Source organism: Lithobates pipiens, unplaced genomic scaffold (genome assembly GCF_037356315.1).
Source record: "Lithobates pipiens isolate NorthernLeopardFrog02 unplaced genomic scaffold, aLitPip1_a1.2 Scaffold_25, whole genome shotgun sequence".
NCBI classification, from domain to species: Eukaryota; Metazoa; Chordata; class Amphibia; order Anura; family Ranidae; genus Lithobates; species Lithobates pipiens.
Genome location: NW_027507787.1, coordinates 64989046 through 65013327, shown reverse-complemented (window position 1 = coordinate 65013327; position 24282 = coordinate 64989046). Strand labels below are relative to the sequence as shown.

The window sequence follows — 24282 nt, the reverse complement described above, 5'->3', positions numbered from 1 at the left end:
TACAAACTGATTTCATCAGGCTACAAGATAGAGTCTCTTAGCCACCAAACAGATTTATTCCCTCCAGCATACCCTTACTCCCTAGGCCCTATTTTGGGCAGTAAGCAAGGCTCGAGTCCTGCGGGAACGCGTGGGAACGGCGTCCCTGCACTTTTTTCACAGCAGGAACGCCGTTCCCTTTGCAGGACTAGAGCCGTCTGAGCCGATTCTTCACTAAGCATCGCCGCATAGTGAAGGACGGCATCCTCCCCTCCCTCGTTCCTCCTCCCAGGGTCGGTGCTACCACTAGGTGGACTAGACACTGGCAGTCGCCTGGGGTGCAGCCACAGCCCCAGTGCTGGAGGAGGTGGGGAAGGATCTGTAAAAAATGACAAGCCGGCGGGAGAAGTGAGATGCAGAAATTAGTTCCCATCCCCGGAAACCCCATCCACCTTCTCCTCTCCTCCCCCTCCCTCCTCCGTCCTCTGCGCTCTGTCAGTCCCTGTGTGTGGACAGTGCAGGGATGGCTCGGGAAGTATAGCTGTCCTAGGTGGAGGGGATGGATCCATTCCTCACGTTGCTCCATCCAACTCCACCTCCTGGATGCAGTCAGCTTCACACACATCGCTTCTCTTGCCCCCCTCCCTGCTCGCATATTCAGTCTGTGAAGGAGAGGTGGGCAGGAAGATTAAAAAGGAGCAGCCGACAGACACAGTGATACTGTACTGCTGAATAAACCAGAGAGCCCCCAGGAGCCTTCCAAGTGAGTGTGTGCACTTCCGCTGACTCCCTCCGACCTCTCTCTCTCTCTCTTCCAAACCCCAGCTTCTAGAAATCCACCCTTTGCAGGGAGAATGGCTCTCATTTCCAGGAGCTCATATTCAGGGACAATCTCCTCTTCCTTCTCTTTGCATGTTTCCAACCTTTTCTTCCACTCTTCATCACTGAGGAATACAGCACAGCTTTACCTTGAAATCTTTTGAAACAACACATTTTCCTGTTCTGTGCAGAGCTGTACAGAGTACACTGATCAATGATAGATCATTTCTCTTCCTGCAGGCAGCCAGTGACTATCTTTGCAGCAAAGTGGACTGTGTTTTTAAGTTTATTTTCTCGCCTTTGAATATTTGTATTGATTTTCATAAAATAAAAATCCTTTTTGAGTTTTATTTTGTGTGTTGGTCACAGCCTCATATTGGTGCAATTTTAAATATTTTGATAAAATGTTATTGATCTAAAAATATTTTTAGATAATCTTTATGCACGCACAGTAAGAGCTCTTTCACACCAACAGCACCCAGGTGTCAGCGGTATTTTTAGCGGCACTTTTCAGTCATTTGTGCAGCGCTTTTCGGGAGTTAGCATAGCACTTTTAATCCCTGCTAGCGGCCGTAAAAAGGGTTAAAAGCGCTGGCCAAGTGCCACTGCAGCGGGGGCGCTTTAGTGGCACTTTGGCGGTGCTACCCTATTGATTTCAATGGGAAAGGGCGCTTTAGGGGTGGTGAATACACCGCTCCTATAGCGCTGCAAAGATGCGGCTTGCAGGACTTTTTTACGTATTTGTATATGTATGTAAAAGGGTGTATTTGTGTTAGAAATTCCCTGTGAGGGAAAGATCATCACCCATTGTGGTGATTATTCTGTTAGTTTGACTAGTCACCTTATTTTGTTTTTGTAAACTGGCACTTTACAATAAATGTTGCACTGTATTTTCTGTGAAATATGTATGCATATATGCGTATAATTTTTTTTTTTTTTTTGTGGGGGAGTGGATCTTGGGTGGGAGTTCCCACACTTTTTTCCCCAGGACTTGACCCCTGGCAGTAAGGGACCTGCTGAGCTGCTGGGTGATAGTACCTGTTCCAAAACCAGAAAGATTTCAGGGATTCCACTCCAATCTGTTTGTAGTCCCCAAAAAGGAAGGGGTACGTCCAATCCTGGACCTAAAAGCCCTCAATTGCATTGTGAAAGTACAAAGGTTCAGAATGGAATCGGTTCGCTCCGTAGTCGCTGCACTCCATCAGGGGGACTCCCTGGCATCTTTAAACATACAGGATGCGTACGTTCATATATACCCATATGCCTCAGGCATCAGAGGTTTCTGCGATTTGCAGTAGGGGAAGAGCACTACCAGCTTATGGCTCTGCCTTTTGGCCTGGCTTCAGCACCCCGAGCCTTTACCAAAGTATTGGCTACAATTTTGGCATTGTTGGGACAATGTGGGATCTCAATCGTGGGGTATCTGGACGATCTCCTTCTGAGAGCAGCTTCCACCTCAGAATTAAGGGAGGATGTGGTGATCACTATGCAAATTCTACAGGAGTTTAGGTGGGTGTTGAACCTCAAAAAGTCGGTAGTAGTGCCGACTCTGTGCCTGGAGTACCTAGGCTTACTGCTGGACTCCGTGGAAGCGAGAGTGTTTCTCCCATCAGACAAACTGCAGACTCTTAGAAGCTGCTGATGAAGCGCAGAACTCGCGTTTCTGCATGCGAGTTCTGGGTCTCATAGTAGCCTCCTTCGAGGCTGTACCGTACGCCCAATTTCACACCAAAGTCTTGCAGAGGGAGATATTGTCCAAAGGGGACAAATTTCCATTATCTCTGGATCGGCAGATTCAGGTGAGCCAGTTAGTAAGGGACTCTCTTCTCTGGTGGCTGAGATCTCTTGCCCTTTGGTCCGGGAAATCGTTCCTGCCTCTTCATTGGACGGTGATCACCACGGACGCCAGCCTGGCCGGTTGGGGTGGAGTACTGGGAGTACAATTGACCCAGGGCCTCTGGTTGAGGGAGGAATCCCTGTTACCGATCAATGTGCTTGAGCTTCGAGCAATCGGGCTATGCCTCTCCACATGGTCGATGAGACTATGAGGGCGTCCGATCAGAATCCAGTCAGACAACGCCACGGCGGTGGCATATGTCAACCATCAAGGAGGAACAAGAAGCTCGGCTGCAGCACGAGAGGTCTCTCACATACTTTGGTGGGCAGAGTGACACATACCTGCCCTGACGGCCGTATACATCCCGGGAGTAGAAAACTGGCAGGCGGACTATCTAAGTTGCCAGATGCTGGACCCAGGAGAATGGGCTTTGCATCCGGAGGTGTTCAGGCTTCTTTGCCTGCAGTGGGGCACACCAGATGTGGATCCTCTGGCCTCTCGACTCAATCGGAAGGTGCGGAGGTTCGTGTCCAGGACAAGAGATCCTTGGGCGGACACGTCAGATGCGTTGGTGGCTCCATGGGAGCAGTATCAGCTGATTTACACCTTCCCTCCGCTCAAACTGTTGCCACGTCTGCTCCGCAGAGTGGAGGCCAAGGGGATTCCAGTAATACTGATTGGCCCCGGCGTCCTTGGTACGCAGACCTAGTATGCCTGGTGGCGGATGCTCCTTGGCGGTTGCTGATGCAAGAAGACCTCCTATCGCAAGGTCTGATACTCCATCCTGCTTTACCGTCGCTGGTTTTAATGGCATGGCTGTTGAAAGGCAGGTGCTAAGGTACCGAGGTCTGTCAGACTCGGTAATCTCCACTATGCTGAGGGCACGAAAATCTTCTCAGAAGATATACCATCGTACATGGAAGGCTTATATCTCCATGTGTGAGGAGATGGGGTGGCGTCCAACGACCTATTCTGTTTCCAGGATCCTGCTGTTCTTACAGCGAGAAATGGACCATAAGCTGGCCTTGAGCACCATCAAGAGACAAGATATCGGCCTCTGCTTTTTTTTTGAGACCCCTGGTGTCTCACTCATTAGTGAGTGCCTTTGTGCAAGGGGTTCGACATGTAGTCCCTCCGATGCGACCACACCTACCTCCATGGGATCTGAACCTGGTGCTATCGGTGCTGCAGAAGCCGCCATTTGAGAACATCGGGGAAATCCCTTGTTGACTCTTTCTCAGAAAGTGGTCTTCCTAGTGGCTATTACATCTGCCAGGAGGGTTTCTGAGCTGGTGGCCTTGTCCTGCAAGTTGCCCTATCCACAAGGATAAGGTGGTGTTGCGTCAGCAACCTTCTTTTCTGGCGAATGTGGTTTCAACTTTCCATCTCAATGAGGACATTGTGTTGCTATCTCGGTGTCCTAAACCGACACACCCTATGGAATTGGCCCTCCATTCCCTGGACGTGATCTGGGCAGTAAGGGTATACATGTCTGCCACGGCTCTCTTCCGGAAGTCAGATTCTCTGTTCGTTTTGGTAGCTGGTCCGAAAAAAGGGCTGGTGGTCTCGTCGACCACCGTCTCATGGTGGATCAGACAGATCATGGTCCCCTTTCCTGCCACAGCCTATTCCACCAGGGCAATTGGGACCTCTTGGGCCTTCTGACATCAAGCATCAGTCTCCCAGGTGTGTAAGGCGGCAACTTGGTCGTCTGTTCACACTTTCACAAAGTTCTACAAAGTTGATCTAAGCGCATCTTCTGATGCCTGCTTTGGCTGCAAAGTTTTGCAGGCGGCCGTGTAATGTTGCAATTTACACTCTTTCTTCTTGTTCGAGAAAGTTACATTTTGATTATCAATGCATCTGATGCATATGTTGACCGCAAGTTCTGATGTGGTTGGTTCAGATGGTGACCCCTTGTTGGGGAGCACCTATGGTTGTGGGCGAAGTTATGTTTGCTGTTCCCACTCCCCGTTATGACACTGCTTGAGGACGTCCCTACGGTCCAGATTAATGGAGCTGTATCCGTCAATGAACGAAAGAGAAAATAGGATTTTTTGCACTCACCGTAAAATCCTTTTCTCTGAAGTTCATTGACGGACACAGCACCCTCCCCTCCTATTAGTTTACGTTATACTGCTTGTTGACGTACTGAGCTGCAGGAAGCAGGCTGAGGGGTTATTGCCAGAGGGACCGCCCCCTGGGCAGAACTGTACAGTTCTGGTGTTTTTCACATGTATTGCATGTTCTGCCTAGTCCTTTTCTGAAGGGGGCGTAGTAACCCTACGGTAAAGATTAATGGAGCTGTGTCCCTCAATGAACTTCAGAGAAAATTATTTTACAGTGAGTACAAAAAAATAAATAAAAATTTTGGACATTTATTATAGCAAAAAGTAAAAAAATTTTTTTTTGTTTTTCAAAATTGTCGCATTTTTTGTTTATAGCACAATAAAATAAAAACCGCAGAGGTGATCAAATACCATCAAAAGAAAGCTCTATTTGTGGGGAAAAAAGGACATAAATTTTGTTTGGGTACAACATTGCGCGACTGCACAATTGTCAGTTAAAGCATTGCAGTGTCGTATCGCAAAAAACAACGATTGAAGCGCATTATAACTATTATTACATTGTTATATAAAATGCAATAGTTCAACTCATCATAATGTAGAATCAGTGGGAGCCCTGAGAGTGTCACTTGCCACCGTCACCTGCCTTCAGATGTGGATTGTCACCTGCCACACGTTGCAGATTGTCACTTGCTATACGTTGCAGATTGTCACTTGCTATACGTTGCAGATTGTCACTTGCCACGTCACTTACCACACGTTGCACAATTTTCACTTGCTATGTCACCTGCCACATATTGCCGATTGTCACTTGCCACAACGTCACCTACAACAAATTGCAGATTGTCACTTGATATGTCCCAGAGTGAAGGCAGGTAGCAAAGAGATGATGTAATCTCTCTGCTGCCCGCAGATGCACAGTGAGGGCGGAACTGCATTGATGCAGGGCGGGCGGCATGTCTCTGCTCCCCGCCCACCAGCCTGCTGATTGGTCAGCATGTGCGCTCACCTGCAGACTGGCCTGCCTACTTAGCCATCGATTCGCCTGCCCGCACACTACTGTCGCCTTGGCCCTGGGCTCTCTCACAGTGCAATAAGCAGTGGAATGGGCTGGCTGGGCTGGCTGGGCTGGATGCCGCCCCCCCCCGAAAGTGCTGCTCGGGACTGATGGTACCACCAGGTCCCATGGTAGGACCAGCCCTGATGGCTCCTCCTCTAACAGGAAACACCATCATTCCAAGCTTTAACAGGAGGCCTCCACGCAGCTTCTTTCAGTTTTTTGTTTCCTCCAGCTGGAGGAACACCTTTTGGTGGGAACCATGATCTCGCAGGGCTTTCCTGGGAGATGAAAGGTTCTTGCGTGTCAGTTTTTTCTGGGTGTTACATTAATGTTGCCAAATGTCTACAACTTTGTGATGTGGTCTATGCCTACCGGCTGTGCTCCTCTGCCCGCCCAAGGTATTTTGGTTGGTCGGCCTGCTTCCGGGTTTCACTGGTAATCTAAACGACCACTCTATGTCTTGGTCCTGAAGAAGCCAAATAGTGGTGAAACGCTGAGCACACAGACAACATTACATCATTTTTGTATAACCAGTATCTCCGTTCAGCCACATGCACTAATTTGATACATTTTTTGTATTATTCATTATAAGTAACCACTTTTTCCTATTTTTGGATGAGTGTGTATCTCTAAAATACTTTTAAAATTTAGACAATTCAATGATGTGATTTTATTTAGTATGTCTCCCTTCTGTGGACACTATAGTCCCGTCTAATATATTCCAGCTTACCAGTCTTTAGATGTAGTGGCTGCATTTTATTTTTTATTCAAATTGCATGACAAGTGGCTCCAATGTGAACAAGGACTGATTTGATTTTTTTTTTATGTATTATAGCAGAAAGCAAACAATATATAGATTTTTTTTTTTCAAAATTCAGTCTTTTTTCGTTTATATCCCCCCAATTTTTTTATTTTTTATTTTTTTTTAAACCAGTGGTGATCAAATACCATCAAAGTAAACTCTATTTGTGTGGGGGGAAAAAAATATAGATTTTGTTTGTGTACAGCATTGCATGACTGCGCAATTGTCAGCTAAAGTGTCGAATAGCAAAAAATGGCCTGGTCATGAAGGGGGTGAAATCTTCAGGAGGTCAAGAAGTAAAAAAAAAATAATACTACACTTAAAACTAAGAAAGTTGAAAAAGACTGTCCAAGGCATAGGAAGGTGCAATAAAAAGATGGGCCACTAGGTGACAGCACTGGCTATGGAGAGGCTTAGCAGAGGCTTATTGTGTTTTGCTGAGTCATATTGATGTTGCAGTTCCTCCAATTTACAATCCCCCTATATAGAGGCAGATAAGTGTCAGCTGGGTGCTGTTATCGTATTAGTGTGATCTTGTGAAGACTGAAGAGCTGAGGTTGGGGGAGAATATCTCATACACTCAGATGACAGGAAGCAGTCTGTGGATTGGTAAGTGTATACTGCACACACAGCTGTCATATGCTGCCAATGGAGTCCTGCAGCATGTTATAGTGATCAGTTACACACATTTAGAGTATTTTGTGATTGTTAGTAAATAGCGATTAACCGCTACTGCATAGGGAGCCGCTATGGTGAACCATACATGGTGCAATAAAACAGAATAATTGGTGTCTAATCCAATCAAATCTGACATTGATCAAGCAAGACAAAAATAGCACTAGAATGAGCGATGAATGATGATTTGGAGTGATCCAAGTCGATTGTGGCAGAAAAGGATCAGTTGCACGGTGGAATGTTTTTGTGCACTCTAAGCAATTCCCACGATTCACCATCTCTGATCACTCAGGAGACCTGTGCTTCTGTCAAATGTTTTTATACAATTGCCACATGCAGTCCAGTGCGTTTTTTTTGTCTGCATCAAAAACGCATAGAAAGTAGGTTGTATGGTTTTCAATGGCATAGTTCACACCAGTGCTTGCAGTTCCAGTGCGTTCCAGTTCCAGAAAAAAAAGTAGAACATGCTGCATTTTTCCTGCACTGGACTGTACTGGAATGCTGTAAAAAGCATCAAAAACTCACGGGAACGCACCGGAACACACCTAAACGCACCAAAAATGCTCTGGAACACCTATGTTCTTATGTAAGGTTAAGGGGAAAAAATGGGGGGGAAAAATACACTGGACTGCATCAAAAATGCACAGGCAAAAAAGCATCTGGAGCGCATCCGGACTGCGTTTCTATGGTGTGAACTGGCCCTAAGTGTAAAAATGTATGGAACATATATAGTGTAACTGATATTTAGATCGATTTATGTGTTTGATTGCTTTGGAGCAAATGTTTTAAAGCACTGTGTGTGGCCATGTTCCTATCACAATTGTAATAATGCAATTATTGATGATACTAAACATTGTATATGTAAAGCGATGCGTGAATTGACAGCGCTATATACGTATAATAATAATGATTGCTGGTGAGCTTGTACCATAGAATATGAGGTCAAACCTTAAGGCCGGGTTCACACTATAGCGATGCGGGAACGCCACGAATCCGCGGCGTTTACCCGCATCGCACACCTCCCGCCGGCAGTTCACACTGCCCTATGCGGACGGCTGGGAGTGTCAATGTTATGTTAATGACACCCCCAGATCTCGCACAGGAATCGGATCGCATGGTGTGAACCCCCATGCGATCCGATTCTGTTGCGGACCCAAAAAAGGGTCCCGTGCGAGTTTGCTGCGGGAGCGCTGCGAATTCAGCCATACTATCTGTATGGCTGAACTCGCATCGCTACGGAGATCGGATGTGATTTGCTGTGCGAATCACATCCGGATCTCCCCCCGCAGCGGTGTGAACCGGGCCTAAGAGTTTCAATGTGTATGCAATCACGCAGACCCTTGCACTACATGGTTTTGGTAAATCTGAAGACAAAAATCTGCAGAAAATCTAATAGTGTGTATGGGGTCTTAGTCGGTAGGGTTCAATATTGAGTTGGCCCACCCTTTGCAGCTATAACAGCTTCAGCTCTTCTGGGAAGGCCGTCCACAAGGTTTAGGAGTGTGTCTATGGGAATGTTTGACCATTCTTCCAGAAGGGTTTTTGTGAGGTCAGGCACTGATGTTGGACGAGAAGGCCTTGCTCGCAGTCTCCACTCTAATTCATCCCGAAGGTGTTTCTATCAGGTTGAGGTCAGGACTCTCTGCAGGCCAGTCAAGTTTCTCCACCTTAAACTTTCTCATCCATGTCTTTATGGACCTTATCACTGTGCACTTATGCACAGTCATGTTGGAACAGGAAGGAGCCAACCTCAAACTGTTCCTAAAAATTTGGGAGCATAAAATTATCCAAAATGTGTTGGTAATTATGTTGACGTCTTAAAGGGGTTGTAAACTCTCTCCTTTTTTTTTTTTTTTTTTTTTTTGTTGTTTTTTTTTTTTTTTAAATAACAAACATGTCATACCCACCTCCACTGTGCAGTTCGTTTTTGGACAGAGTGGTCGGAAGCCTTGTGCCAAATTCAAGCCTCACATTTTCATTGTTGTACCAACAGGTGTGGCCAATTAGTAGAATTCTTTTTTTTTTTTTTTTATATATACACTGTTACTGTATAGTGCTATTGTTGCAACAAATTTATAAAGAAATTTCACCATATTGGTGAAAAGAAAAGTGAAGGTAAATAAGACCTTTGTTATGTAGGAGTAACTTGTTGACCATGTTGCTTGTATAATTATGTGCTGGGAGGTACTGGCATCCATGGTTCTAATTTTTCCCAGTTCAGCAGAAATCATATGAAAATCTAGCTGCCTATGGATAGATTAACCACCTTCCCTCTGGAAGCTTTTACCCCCTTTATGACCAGGCCATTTTTTTTCTATTCATCGCTGCCTTCGTTTAAAGCGGAGCTGCACCCTAAAGTGGAACTTCCACTCAATGGAACCCCCCCCCCCCCCCCCCCCGCACTCTGGTGCCACAACTGGCACCTTTCAGGGGGGTGCAGATACCTGTATAATACAGGTATTTGCACCCACTTCCGGGCATAGATAGCTGCAGAATCTGCTGGTATTTACGCCACTTCCTGTCCCTCCCCCGCTGTCTGCTGGAAAACACACGGGTCCCAGAGACAGCAGGGACTGTCCGTATGGCGCAGCGCGACTTGCGCATGTGCAGTAGGGAATGGGGAAGTGAAGCCGCAAGGCTTCACTTTCTGATTCCCATAGCAAAAATGGCGGCGGCAGCACCCGAGGGCCGAGCGACAGATCGGCCTCGGGTGCTGACATCGCGGGCGCACTGGACTGGGGAGTGTCCATATTTTAAAAGTCAGCAGCTGCAGTATTTATAAAAAACAAAACAAAAAAACAAACAAAAAAAAAAAAACGGCAGAACTCCCGCTTTAACTGACAATTGCATGGTCATACAATGCTGTACCCAAATGAAATTTATATCATTTTTTTCCCTCCCACACAAATCAAGCTATCTTTTGGTGGTATTTGATCACCACTGGGTTTTTAATTTTATTAATGATATAAATGAAAAAATACCAACATTTTTGAAATTTTCTTTTCCTTTTTGCTATAAAACATATCCTATAAAAAATAAATTAAATCTCTTTATAAATGTTAGCCAAATTGCATTCTGCTTTGTCTTTGGTAATAAAAGAAAAATAAATCCCAATAAGTTTATATTTATTGGTTTGTGTGAAAGTTCTAGCATCTACAAACTATGGGATATATACTGGAATTTTTTTTATGCTAGTAAAGGTGGTGATCAGCAACTTATAACGGGACTGCAATAGTACGGCAAACAATTGGGCACTAACTGACATTGGATGGAGCTGACTAACTGCCACTGATGTCCCCAGTGACATTATTACATTGATCAGTGCTAATGATATGCAATGTTAGGCTGCGTACACACGGGCGGACTGTCTGACGGACTTGGTCCGCTGAAACGTGTTTCAGCGGACAGTCCGCTCGTGTGTGGGCTTCAGCGGACTTTTTCAGCGGACAGTCTGGCGGACTAAGTCTTTCGGAACTTCCGTAATATTGTCCGTCCAAACTTGGTTTCAGCGGACAGTGAGTAGGCAAGTTGGACGGACTAAGTATGGCGCATGCTCAGAAAGGATTTACACGGCCGAAGGTTGCATTGCAGTGTATTGGACGTCTTATTTCTAGTCCCGTCGTACGTGCTGTACACGTCATCGCACAAGCTTTCAGCGGACTGTCTGTTCATCGTGTGTGGTCAAGTCCGTTCATTCAAAAGTAGGACGGACTGTCTGTCGGATTGTCTGACGGACTTAGTTGGCTAGACAGTCCGCCCGTGTGTACGCGGCCTTACTGTGCTAATGACACTGGGCTGAAAGGGTTAACATCTAAGGCGATCAAGATTAAATGTGTGCCTAACAAGTGTTTATATGTTTACTGTATGCTGCTTTTACTGGGGATCTAGTGGTTTTCATTCCCTGCTTAGCAGAAAATTAACAATGAGATCCCTTGTCACTAAACACAGCTCTGTGTTGTTTACATTCACAGAGCTGTGTTCAGGGAAGCTCAGAGTCAATCATGGGCTGCCACCTGGTGATCGACATGTGCTGTGACGAATCGCTGCACAGCCAGCGGTTGCCTGCACTCTGTCTGAGCATGTGGATCACATACTAGATGCGTGATCCAGTGTAGGGAGGCCGCTCTGCCACCATATATGTAATGCCGCGTACCCACGATCGGACATTGATCGGACATTCCGACAACAAAATCCATGGATTTTTTCCGACGGTCACACAAAGTCGGTCGGAAATTCCGAACGTCAAGAACGCGGTGACGTACGACGAATGAAGTTCAATAGCCAGTGCTGCTTTTCGTGGAACTTTGTGTGTCGGAATTGTGTACACACGATTGGAATTTCCGACAACGGATTTTGTTGTCGGAAAATTTGAGAACCAGATCTCAAATTTTGTGAGACGGAAATTCCGATGGAAAATGTCCGATGGCGCCTACACACGGTCGGAATTTCGGATGACAAGCTCCCATCGGAAAATCTGACCGTGTGTATGGGGCATAAGTTTCACGGTTGGCAAACAGTTAAGTTAGTCTTGATATTAATGTGGATTCAATATACTGTACACTTAAACCAAATATATACCGTAACCTAGTATAAACCTCAAATAAGGTTCAGCGCAACCACAACCATGCTACATTGGCATAATAAAAAAATATAATGATAATCTCCATATTAAAGAGGAGGGCCGGTTAAAATAATAAAAAAAAAAAAAGTCAGCAGCTGCAAACACTGCAGTTGCTGACTTAATAAACACACTCACCTGTCCAGGGCGCCCGCGATGTTGGCCGCCCGAGGCCGACCCGTCCCTCGGCTCTCGGGTCCCGGCGCCGCCATTCCCTGTAAGGGAAACAGGCAGTGGAGCCTTATGGCTTCACTGCCCGTTTCCTACTGCGCATGTGCGAGTCCCGCAGCTACTGCGCATGCGCGAGTCCCGCAGCGCTTTCCGAATGGGACGCGCTGTGTTCTGGAACACACAGTTCCCAGAACACAGCGCGACCCATTACCCAGAAGACGCCGCGACGAAGACAGAAGACAGAAGATCTCCGCGGAGGAGGAAGAGGAAGATTAGGATAAAGTGCCTAGCAACAGGCATTTCTGGTAAGTAAAAAAAAAAAAAATTTTTTCATTTTTTTTTTTTTTTTAGATTTTTTTCTAATTTTTAAATTTTTTTTGTTTTTCAGGGTGGCCCTCCACTTTAATAGTAATAGACCTCAGTACCATATATATCTGTACATAAAAAAAGGCAATAGTACAATATGTGAATATTTCTAAAATGATAGTGTCACATTCAATGTCCTTTTGTGCAGAAGTCTTCAAAGTAACATATATGAACAATGCTCTCTCGAAGCAATCATGAATACATTTCAACAGTCTTGCTTGAAGGAAGTGCTCCAAAACCACATTCTTGCACCACAGAGTACCGCCACCTCACTCTCTGACCCCTTACCTCACATTTAGACCTACCCGATGGTAAGGTCTAAAAGAGATTGTCCCAATTAGTGTCAGTCCACAGATATCTTCAGCCCTGCTGATATTGTCTCTTTGAATGGCGGAACACCTATTCACACAAATGCATAAAAAGAATGGGAAGACCATCATAGTGCAATATCTCAAATAAGTTTTTTTTTTAAAGGGTTAAAAATGACTCGAGTATAGCGCACTAGATGGAACGCATGCTACAGCTATAATAGCTAGAGTGTCCCCTCCTGGATGGATGCTGCGGTATGCCAAGAGATGCACGCACGGGCGTACTGAAGCCAGGCAGGCTGACGCGTTTCATCACATGACCTTAACTTAATCGTAGGAAAGAAAGCCAAAAAGTATTAGGACCTCTGCCTTTACACACACATGTGAACTTTTAATGGCATCCCAGCCTTAGTCCGTAGGGTTCTATATTGAGTTGGCCCACCCTTTGCAGCTATAACAGTTTTAACTCTTCTGGAAAGGCTGTCCACAAGGTTTAGGAGTGTGCCTATGGAAACGTTTAACCATTCTTGCAAAAAGGCATATGTGAGGTCAGACACTGATGTTGGATGAGAAAGCCTTGCTCGCAGCTCTAATTCATCTCAGAGGTGTTCTATTCCCCGTGATAACCGCCGGCCATAAGCGATCGCGGGCATGAGAGGCAGAACAGGGATGAGTGTGTGTAAACACACAAGTCCCTGTTCTGTTCTGTGAGGAGAGACAGATTATGACTTCCTAATAGATAGGAACCATGATCTGTCATTTCCTCTAGGTCAGCCCCCTCCCCCTACAGTTAGAGCACACACTAGGGAACACAGTTAACCCCCTGATCGCCCCCAAGTGTTAACCTCTTCCCTGCCAGTGACATTTTTACAGTAATCAATGCATTTTTATAGCACTGATTGCTGTTTGAATGCCAGTGGTTCCCAAAAATGTGTCAAAAGTGTCCGATGAGTCCGCCATAATGTCGCAGTCCCGATAAAAATTGCAGATCGCCACCATTACTAGTTAAAAATAAAAAAATAATAAAAATTCTATAAATCAATCCCCTATTTTGTAGACGCTATAACTTTTGTGCAAACCAATCAATATACGCATTTTTTTTCCCCCAAAAAAAATATGTAGAAGAATACATATAAACTGAGAAAAAAATAGCTTTTTTTTAAAAAAAAATAGGGATATTTATTATAGCAAAAAGTACAAAATATTGTTTGTTTTTTTCAAAATAGTCGTTTTGTTTATGGTACAAAAAATAAAAACCGCAGAGGTGATCAAATACCACCAAAACAAAGCTCTATTTGTGGCAAAAAAAAGGACGTCAATTTTGTTTGGGTACAACATCACACGACCGTGCAATTGTCAGTTAAAATAAAGCAGTGCCGTATTAAGCAGGTCATTAAGAAGCCAAATCTTCCGGGGCTGAAGTGGTTAAGGGAGGGAGGTTATTTTTAATTCAAAGCAAAGTTCCACTCAATTTTTGTTTATTAAAAGTCAGCAGCTACAAAAAAAGTCTATCTTCTGACCCAAACCCTCCGTTCTCTACCCCGCCTGTCCATGGCACTGGCGATACTACTGTGGGCATCCGGCTGTGACAGGTTACAGCTTCTCAGCTGGGTGCGCATGTCTGACTGCACTATTCTGAATGGCCGGACAATCTTTTGGGACCTGTGATGTGTCCCAGAAGATTGCAGGGAAGAAGGGCTGCCTAGGAGGCCCAAGCGGAAGTGGGAGTTTGTCGGTAACGGTGTTGCACTTGATATCGAATCGTTGACCAGATAATCGTGATCAAATCGGGAGACCAGTGAGGATGCGCACCTCTATTACCTTTTTAATTTTACATTGTATTTTTTTTAAATAAAACTACCTACTCCCAAACTGTCATGTGAAGCAAAATACATAACCAAGAATTATTCCACGCATTTTTTTTATTGTGCATTAAAAAAAAAAAAAATTAGACATGCTATCTGCCAATAGAACTTAACCAAAAAGTGCATTCTATGCATCCAAAAATATAGAAAATACAGGCATACCCCACTTTTAAGTACACAATGGGGTTTATTTACTAAAGCTGGAAAGTGCAAAATCAGGCTCACTTCTGCATAGAAACCAATGAGCTTCCAGGTTTTATTACCGAAGCTTAATTGAACAAGCTGAGGTTAGAAGCTCATTGGATTCTATGCAGAAATGAGCCTGATTTTGCACTTTCCAGCTTTAGTAAATAAACCCCATTGTGTACTTAAAAGTGGGGTATGCCTGTATATCAAATCATTATTATTCAACCAAAAAACAAAATAAAAGCCTCATGCATGTGTCCTGCTTCTTAATCTAGGGTATCAACAATGCAAAGAGTTGGTAAAAGCAGGGCTCTGTCGTCCAGAGAATTCCAAAAATCAATTCCAGAACTCCTCCTCCTGTTCCTGGACTGGACTTGGGTCAAAGCAATAACTCCAAGGCCAATAATAAATAACACGTTATCTACTCAGATATCGCACCATGCCTGGTTGACGAACGGCCGTTCAGAAACGACTGAAAAGCACAAAATGAAAAGCGCAAATAAACACTCCTCAAACTTCTACTAACACGAAATTAGCCGAAGGAGCCCAAAGAGTGGCGCTAAAGAGCTGAAAAACCACATACGTCAGTATTTTCATGTTTGTTGGCCGACAATCCCTTGCCGTTTGGAATGCAAGACAAAATCCAGGCACACGCCTTCAGACAAAAGTCAGAGGTTTTGTCTGTAGAAAATCCGATCGTGTGTACGAGGCTAGTGAAAATGTCCAAATTGGGCCCAAAGTGTCAATACTTTGTTTGGCCACTGCCTTAACCCTCTTGGCCACGGAGTTCACCAGAGCTCCAGAGGTTGCCACTGGAGTCCTCTTCCACTCCTCCATGATGACATCACAGAGCTGGTGGATGTTTGCGGGCCTTGCGATCCTCCACCTTCCCTTTGACGATGCCCCACAGATGCTCAATAGGGTTTAGGTCTGGAGACATGCTTGGCCAGTCCATCGCCTTTACCCTCAGCTTCTTTAGCAAGGCAGTGGTCGTCTTGGAGGTGTGTTTGGGGTCGTTATCATGTTGGAATACTGCCCTGCAGCCCAGTCTCTGAAGGGAGGGGATCATGCTCCTCTTCAGTATGTCACAGTACATGTTGGCATTCATGGTTCCCTCAATGATCTGCAGCTCCCCAGTGTCGGCAGCACTCATGCAGACCCAGACCGTGACACTCCCACCACCATGCTTGACTGTAGACAAGACACACTTTTCTTTGTACTCCTCACCTGGTTGCTGCCACGCACGCTTGACACCATCTGAACCAAATACGTTTATCTTGGTCTCAGACCACAGAACTTGGTCCAGCAATCCATGTCCTTAGTCTCCTTGTCTTCAGCAAACTTTTTGCAGGCTTGCTTGTGCATCATCTTTAGAAGAGGCTTCCTTCTGGGATGACAGCCATGCTGACCAATTTGATGCAGTGTGTGATGTATGGTCTGAGCATGGACAGGCTGACCCCCCACCACTTCAACCTCTGGAGCAATGCTGGCAGAACTCATACATCTAATTCCCAAAGATAACCTCTAGAAATTATGCTGAGCACGTGCACTCAACTTCTTTGGTCAACCATGGCGAGGCCTGTTCTGAGTGGAACATGTCCTGTTAAACCGATGTATGGTCTTCGCCACTGTGCTGTAGCTAAGTTTCAGGGTCTTGTCAATGTTCCTTTAGCCTAGGCCATATTTAAGTAGAGCAACTATTCTTTTTTTCTGATCCTCAGAGATTTTTTTGCCATGAGGTGCTATGTTGTACTTTCAGTGACCAGTATGAAAGAGTAATGCCGCGTACACATGATCGGACTATCAGGCGGACAACCTGCCGGACTTTTCAGCAAAGGTCCGCTGGACTTTCCGAACGAGCAGATCTGCCCACACACGACCGGACTTTTGAAATGAACGGACTTGCCCACACATGGAGTAAAGTCCGTTCATTTTGAACGTGGCTCCAGGTAGACGGGACTAGAGAAAGGAAGTCAATGTCGCCGCCTCCATCTATGAGATTGACACCTTGCGAGCCCTGTCGCCTGGTATGGATTTAAAGGGGAACCCCTACACCCCTACACCGAAAGAACGGCATGGGGTCCCCCCAAAGACCATAGCAGACCCTTATCCGAGCACGCAGCCCGGCCGGTCAGGAAAGGGGGTGGGGATGAGCGAGCCCCCCCCCCTCCGAGCCATACCAGGTCACGTGCCCTCAACATGGGGGGGGTGCTTTGCGGCCCCCCCACCCCAAAGCACCTTGTCCCCATGTTGATGAGGACAAGGGTCTCTTCCCGACAACCCTGACCGTTGGTTGTCGGGGTCTGCGGGCGGGGGGCTTATCAGAATCCGGGAGCCCCCTTTAATAAGGGGGCCCCCAGATTCCGGCCCCCTACCCTATGTGAATGAGTATGGGGTACATTGTACCCCTACCCATTCACCTGGGGAAAAAGTGTACAGAAAAAAAACACAACACAGTTTTTTAAAAATACTTTATTAGACAGCTCCGGGGGTCTTCTCTTCTTCCGTCTTCGGGTCTCTTCTCGCCGGACTCCTCTGCTATCTTCTGCTCTTTTGCTAGCTCTTTTACTAGCGGAGGAGCCCGGCTTTCTCCTTCACCGCCGCCATCGCCCTCCAGGGGTCTTCTTCCGACTTTGGGGGTCTTGTCCCGCTCTTCAGGGGTCTTGTCCTGCTCTTCGGTTCTCCTTTCCAGGCCTCTGCTTTCTTCTTCCAGCTCTTTTACTAGCGTTGCCCCTGTCTTCTGTTGCTGTCGCCGCCTTCTGCTTCTTCTGCTTCTTCTTCTCTTCTTCTTCTGATGTGGACCGGCCGTAATGCTGGGGATGCTTTGTGCGGTGACTTATATAGGGACAAGGGATGGGGTCACCGGGTGATGTCACATGGTAACCTCGCCCCTTATGTCAGTCCCAGCATCCTCCGGGACTGTGACATCATAAGGGGTGGGGTCACCACATGACATCAACCAGTGACCCCACCCCTTGCCCCTATATAAGTCACTGCATAACGCGTCCCCAGCATTACGGCCGGAGAGAGCGACAGAAGACTGGGCCAACGCTAGTAAAAGAGCTGGAAGAAGAAAGCGGAGGCCCGGCAAGAAGAACCGAAGAAGGGGACAAGACCTTCGAAGTTGGAAGAAGACCCCCGTACGGCGGTGGCGACGAAGAAGATAGTGGAGGAGTCCAGTGAGAAGACCCCGAAGACTGAAGAAGAGAAGACCCCCGGAGCTGTCTAATAAAGTATTTTAAAAAACTGTTGTGTTTTTTTTTCTGTACACTTTGTACCCCTACCCATTCACCTGGGGAAAATGTACCCCATACTCATTCACATAGGGTAGGGGGCCGGAATCTGGGGGCCCCCTTATTAAAGGGGGCCCCCAGATTCTGATAAGCCCCCCGCCCGCAGACCCTGACAACCAACGGCCAGGTGTCGGGAAGAGGCCCTTGTCCTCATCAACATGGGGACAAGGTGCTTTGGGGTGGGGGGGCCTGCAGCTCGCCTGTCCCCACCCCCCTTCCTGACCGGCCGGGCTGCGTGCTCGGATAAGGGTCTGCTATGGACTTTGGGGGGACTCCCACACCATTTTTTCAGTTTAGGGGTTCCCTTTTAAATCCATACCAGGTTACGGGGTAGCCAGGTGTCAATTTTGCTGATGGAGGCGGCGACATTGACTTACTTCGCTAGTCCCGTCTACCTGGAGCGACGTTCAAAATGAACGGACTTTACCTTGTGTGTGGGCAAGTCCATTCATTTCAAAAGTCCAGCGAACTAGCACACAGACGGGTGGATTGTCGTCCGGCGGACAATTTTCAGTCAAAACTTCTTTCTAAGTCCGTCGGACTTTTGGGAAGAAAAAGTCCACCGGAACCCACATACGGGCGGATTGTCTGGCGGACTCTAGTCCGCCGGATAATCAGATCGTGTGTACTCGACATAAGAGTGATAACACCAAATTTAACACACCTGCTCCCCATTCACACCTGAGATCTTGTAACTCTATTGAGTCACATGACACGGGTGAAATGGCTAATTGGGCCCAATTTGGACATTTTCACTTAGGGGTATACTCACTTTGGTTGTCAGCGGTTTACACATTAATGGCTGTGTGTTGAGTTATTTTGAGGGAACAGCAAATTTACACTGTTACAAGCTGTAAACTCACTACTTTACATTGTAGTAAAGTGTCATTTCTTTAGCGTTGTCACATGAAAAGGTAGAATAAACTATTTACAAAAATGTGAGGGCTGTACTCACTTTTGTGAGATACTGTAATCTTAACTACACCCCAAATGCAGATCACAAACGTAGTGCTTTTACCTGTATTGGATCACATGCTACTGCAGTACCATGTGATCCGGTTGGAATGTGTTTTTGATGTGACTTTTGGTGTGATCCAGTTCCATTTCAACCCATTCAAATTAACAGGCTGAAAATTGCACCGCATTGAGTCACATAGGTACACATTCCTTCAGGTGTGAGTGGATGCTATTTCTTTATAAAATTGTCACAGCCATAGCACCAGAACGCAACAGTGTCAAGCATAAGAAGTACTGGAGTTTGTCGCACCTGTTTGAAATAGCAAGAAAACTGTTTCACGGCTTTCATGAATTTTGGTGGGATTTTCTAATATTCCTTGACCATGTATATGGCTATGATGCCAGAATTCTTTTTTACAAATGCTTTATTGAATCGCCACCTGGGTTAAGGTGGCAAAATTAGATTGTTGATCCAGGGAATATTTGTTTGCCTTTGGAGCATCAGGAAAAATTTTTGTTTCACATGAGAAAATTTCAGCATGCTTTTTTTTGTCTTCCTCTGGATCCTCTGTGGTTATAGGGTTCTGTATATGAAGGTCTTCTAATTAATTAATTTTATTTATTTTAATGATGCACCGACAATTCGGCCACCAAAACTATTAGCCGAAAATAGGGTTTTTAGCGTTGTGTGTAAAAAGAAAAAAGCGCAGATAATGGCTGCCGAAAACTACTTCGATGTTTTTCATAGGTCATGTGACTCAAAAAATGCATCAAAAATGTAGCAGTGCTGTATTTTTTATGTATTTTTGCTGTATTTTTCAATCCATTTCAATGTGGAGGTACATTCTTGGTGCAGTCTTTTTAACAGTCTGTGGCAGCCTTTCTGAACCTTTTCAACACAGAGGAACCCTTGAAATAGTTCTCGGGTCTCGAGAAACTCCTGCTAAAAATTTAGAAATCTACAATTCATGATACATTAGTGTGATGGTCAGTGGGAAGAATGCTCCTTACACTTGTGGTCATTGGGAAGAATTACCTCCTTACAGATAGCTAAAAAGATCAATGGTGTCGGTGGGAACTTATCTGAGAGGCAGAAATTGCCCAATGCTGAAGGAACCCCTAGTAACCTCTGGAGGAACCCTGGTTGAGAATCACTGGTCTATGGGAATGTTTGACCATTCTTCCAGAAGTACATTTGTGAGGTTCGGCACTGATGTGAATGAGAAGGCCTGGCTCGCAGTCTCAGATCTAATTCATCCCTAAGGTCAGAACTCTGTGCAGGCCAATCAAGTTTCTTCACCCAAAACTCGCTCAGCCATGTCTTTACTTGCTTTCTGCATTGGTGTGCAGTTGTAACAGGAAGGGGCCATTCCCAAACTCTTCCCACAAAATTGATAGTGTGAAATTGTCTTGGTATGCTGACGCCTTAAGAGTTCCCTTCACTGGAACTAAGGGGCCAAGACCAACCCCTGAAAAACAACCCCACACCATAATCCCCCTCCACTAAATGATTTGGACCAGTACACAAAGCAAGGTCCATAAAGACCTGTATGAGCGAGTTCAGGGTGGAGGAACTTGACTGGCCTGCACAGAGTCTTGGCCAAATAAAACAACTTTGGGTTGAATTGGAGCAGAGACTGCGAGCCAGGCCTTCTTGTCCACATCAGTACCTGACTTCACAAATGCGCTTTTGGAAGAATGGTCAAACATTCCCATAGACACTCCTAAACCTTGTGGACAGCCTTCCCAGAAGAGTTGAAGCTGTTGCAGCGGCAAAGGGTGGGCCAACTCAATATTGAACCCTACGGAGTAAGATTGGGATGCCACTAAATTTCATGAGCGTGTAAAGGCAGACGTCACAATACTTTTGGTAATACAGTGTATATATATAATCTGTTTTTGTTATATAATCTGTTTTTGTGCTTTATCTTTGTCTAAGCACCAGCATGGGATCCAAGCTGTCTGTGGATGAGTCCGTACGAGTGGTGATTGTGGGTGGAGGATTTGCTGGCATAGCTGCTGCCAGTCAGCTGAAGTCGCATGAAATCCCTTTTGTTCTGGTGGATATGAAAGACTGCTTTCACCACAATGTTGGAGCACTTCGGGCTTCTGTAGAGAGCGGTAAGTTTGGTCTGCACCGAGATTTGGGGTTTGCATTCCCAAAACACAAATCCTCAGTCTATTTTCAATAAATCTCTCATTGTCCTGGGTAATTGAAAGTGAAATAAAAACCTGTACTGGGGGAGCTGACATTGCTAGCTGTCGTTTGAGAAAGCCAACTGTCACACCTTGATGTTCCATTGGCCTTACAATTAAAACCCTTATGGTTTTTTGTTTTTTTTTGGCTATATACATCCTGCTGTGGAGATTTCCCTTCACTTGCTGTCTCAGAGATGCAACAGGACGTGGGAGAAAATCTCCACAAGCGAAATTCCTATATATATATATATATATATTATATAAAGCTTTTTCAAAAGGGAGGGTCAGCAGTAGAGGTAATGCTGTACTTCACTTTAAAAACGAATGCTCAGGAGGGGGTGCCCATTCAGACATGGAGCCACGGCTGGGCACTGCCCCCTCTCTCTCTCCTCATTGGCTCAATGACTTTGACAGCAGCAGTAGCCAATGAGGAGGGAGAGTCCCAGACAGCCGAGTCTCTCGTGCAACATCGCTGGATCGAGATGGGGCTCAGGTAAGTATTAGGGGGGCTCCTGCACACCAAATGTCTTTTAGCCTAATGTATAGGATAAAAAAAAACCTTCTGCATTTACAACCACTTTAAGGACCGTTCAGCCATGTCCAGCATTTGGGTGATTATTTATTCCATTGGCCAGAATAATATGTTATTCCGGTCACTGGAATGAATGCTCAAGCACTAAATGAACCTAGAATTTAGATGTGTTTATAGGAGTATTCTGTATTTTTTCCACTGAAAAACTTCTCTCCTGATCACACAAGAGTATTTTTCTGCCTCTAAATGCCTGTAAACGCCTATGTGTGCATGAACACACAGGCTAACATAGAGGGGGCGGTTAGAAGCTGAAAGAAAATAAATAAAACATCAAACACCAAAGTGGCATTTTTGACACCCGGTGTGCAAGAGCTCTAAATGTGGTTTTGCATTAAAGGTTACCTCGGCTTACAGTGTGTATATATATATATATATATATATATATATATATATATATTTGTTTTTGTTTTTTTTTGTTTTTTTTTTATATCCGTTCATCCGTTTCAGTTGCTTAGGTTTGTGACATGGTTACTTTAAGGAAGAATTCCAGGTATTGGTATATTATACATACAGTTTGGATCAATGTAACTGTTTTAAGTATCTCACAAAAGTGAGTACACCCCTCACATTTTTGTAAATATTTTATTATATCTTTTCAGGTGACAACACTGAAGAAATGACACTTTGCTACAATGTAAAGTAGTGAGTGTACAGCTTTTATAACAGTGTAGATTTGCTGTCTCCTCAAAATAATTCAACACACAGCCATTAATGTATAAACCACTGGCAACAAAGGTGAGTACACACCTAAGTGAAAATGTCCAAATTGGGCCCAATTAGCCATTTTCCCTCCCCAGTGTCATGTGACTCCTTAGTGTTACAGGGTCTCAGGTGTGAATAGGGAGCAGGTGTGTTAAATTTGGTGTCATGGCAAAGAACTCTGAGGATCTGAAAAAAAAGAATTGTTGCTCTACATAAAGATGACCTAGGTTATAAGAAGTTTGCCAAGACCCTGAAACTGAACTAAATTGAGCAGCATGGTGGCCAAGACCATACAGCAGTTCCAGGACAGGTTCCAGGAGTTGAGTGCACGTGCTCAGCGTCATATCCAGAGGTTGTCTTTGGGAAATAGACGTATGAGTGCTGCCAGCATTGCTGCAGAGGTTGAAGGGGTCAGCCTGTCAGTGCTCAGACCATACACCGCACAATGCATTAAATTGGTCTGCATGGCTGTTGTCCCAGAAGGAAGGCTCTTCTAAAAATGATGCACAAAAACAATTTGCTGAAGAAAAGCAGAATAAGGACATGTATTACTGGAACCATGTCCTGTGGTCTGATGAGACCAAGATAAACTTATTTGGTTCAGATGGTGTCAAGCGTGTGTGGCGGCAACCAGGTGAGGACTACAAAGACAAGTGGGTCTTGCCTACAGTCAAGCATGGTGGTGGGAGTGTCCTGTTTTGGGGCTGCATTAGTGCTGCCGGCACTGGGGAGCTACAGTTCATTGATCAAACCAAACCATAAATGCTAACCTGTACTGTGACATAATGAAGCAGAGCATGATCCCTCCCTTCAGAGACTGGGCCACAGGGCAGTATTCCAACATAACGACCCCAAACACAACTCCAAGAAGACCACTGCCTTGCTAAAGAAGCTGAGGGTAAAGGTGATGGACTGGCCAAGCATATCTCCAGACCTGAACCCTATTGAGCATCTGTGGGGCATCCTCAAATGGAAGGTTTGCAAGGTCTCTAACATCCACCAGCTCTCTGATGTCATCATGGAGGAGTGGAAGAGGACTCCAGTGGCAACCTGTGGAGTTCTGGTGAACTCCATGCACAAGAGGGTTAAGGCAGTGCTGGAAAATAATGGTGGCCACACAAAATATTGACAATTTGGACATTTTCACTTAGGGGTGCCCTTTAGTTGCCAGCGGTTTAGACATTAATGGCTGTGTGTTGAGTTATTTTGAGGGGACACTGTTATACAAGCTTTACATTCACTAATTTACATAGTTGCAAAGTGAAATTTCTTCAGTGTTGTCACATGAAAAGATATAATAAAATATTTACAAAAATGTGAGGGGTGTACTCACTTTTTTTGAGATACTGTATATACCATTCCTGGCCTATGCCCCTGGAAGCTGGAAATCATCTACCCCACTAAATTATCTTTCTAAATGGACCTTTTCTATTCATTACCATGCTAATGGACTATAATGTATAGTTTTTAATTATTCTTTTACATGTTTGGCCTTTCAATTTGTATGCACCCATACTGGACCACCTGGACGGTTCATTCCCGGTTGTTATGATTCATTTTAATTTATTTTTATGTACCAACTTACTGTGTATACAGAGCTATGTAAGAATTGTTTTGTTCTGCTTTGTATTGTTCCTCTCTCCCCCTTTTTTTTTTTTTTTTTTTTTTTTTTTTTTTTTTTTTTTCTCACTTGATGAAAAACGATTGAATATAAATTGGTCAGCTCCAGAGAATGGCTCAGAATAGAAGTAGAAAATGGAGTGTAAACAGTAGCTGCTCTAACCTGT

The 24282-nt window shown here is 45.1% G+C and overlaps 1 protein-coding gene across 3 annotated transcripts in view; it reads left to right on the top strand.

Annotated features, from left to right (window-relative positions):
- Positions 1-608: 608 nt before the first annotated feature.
- AIFM2 (AIF family member 2) overlaps positions 609-24282 on the top strand; it is a 76396-nt gene continuing 52722 nt past the window's right edge. For 2 of the 3 annotated variants that reach the window (XM_077454567.1, XM_077454569.1), the window contains exons 1-2: positions 7006-7172; positions 20942-21123. In XM_077454567.1, coding sequence (XP_077310693.1) covers positions 20949-21123 — 175 coding nt within the window. In that variant the 5' untranslated portion in view covers positions 7006-7172; positions 20942-20948. Of the gene's footprint in view, positions 743-7005; positions 7173-20941; positions 21124-24282 lie in introns of those variants that run through there. The other variant, XM_077454568.1, reaches the window with a different exon arrangement.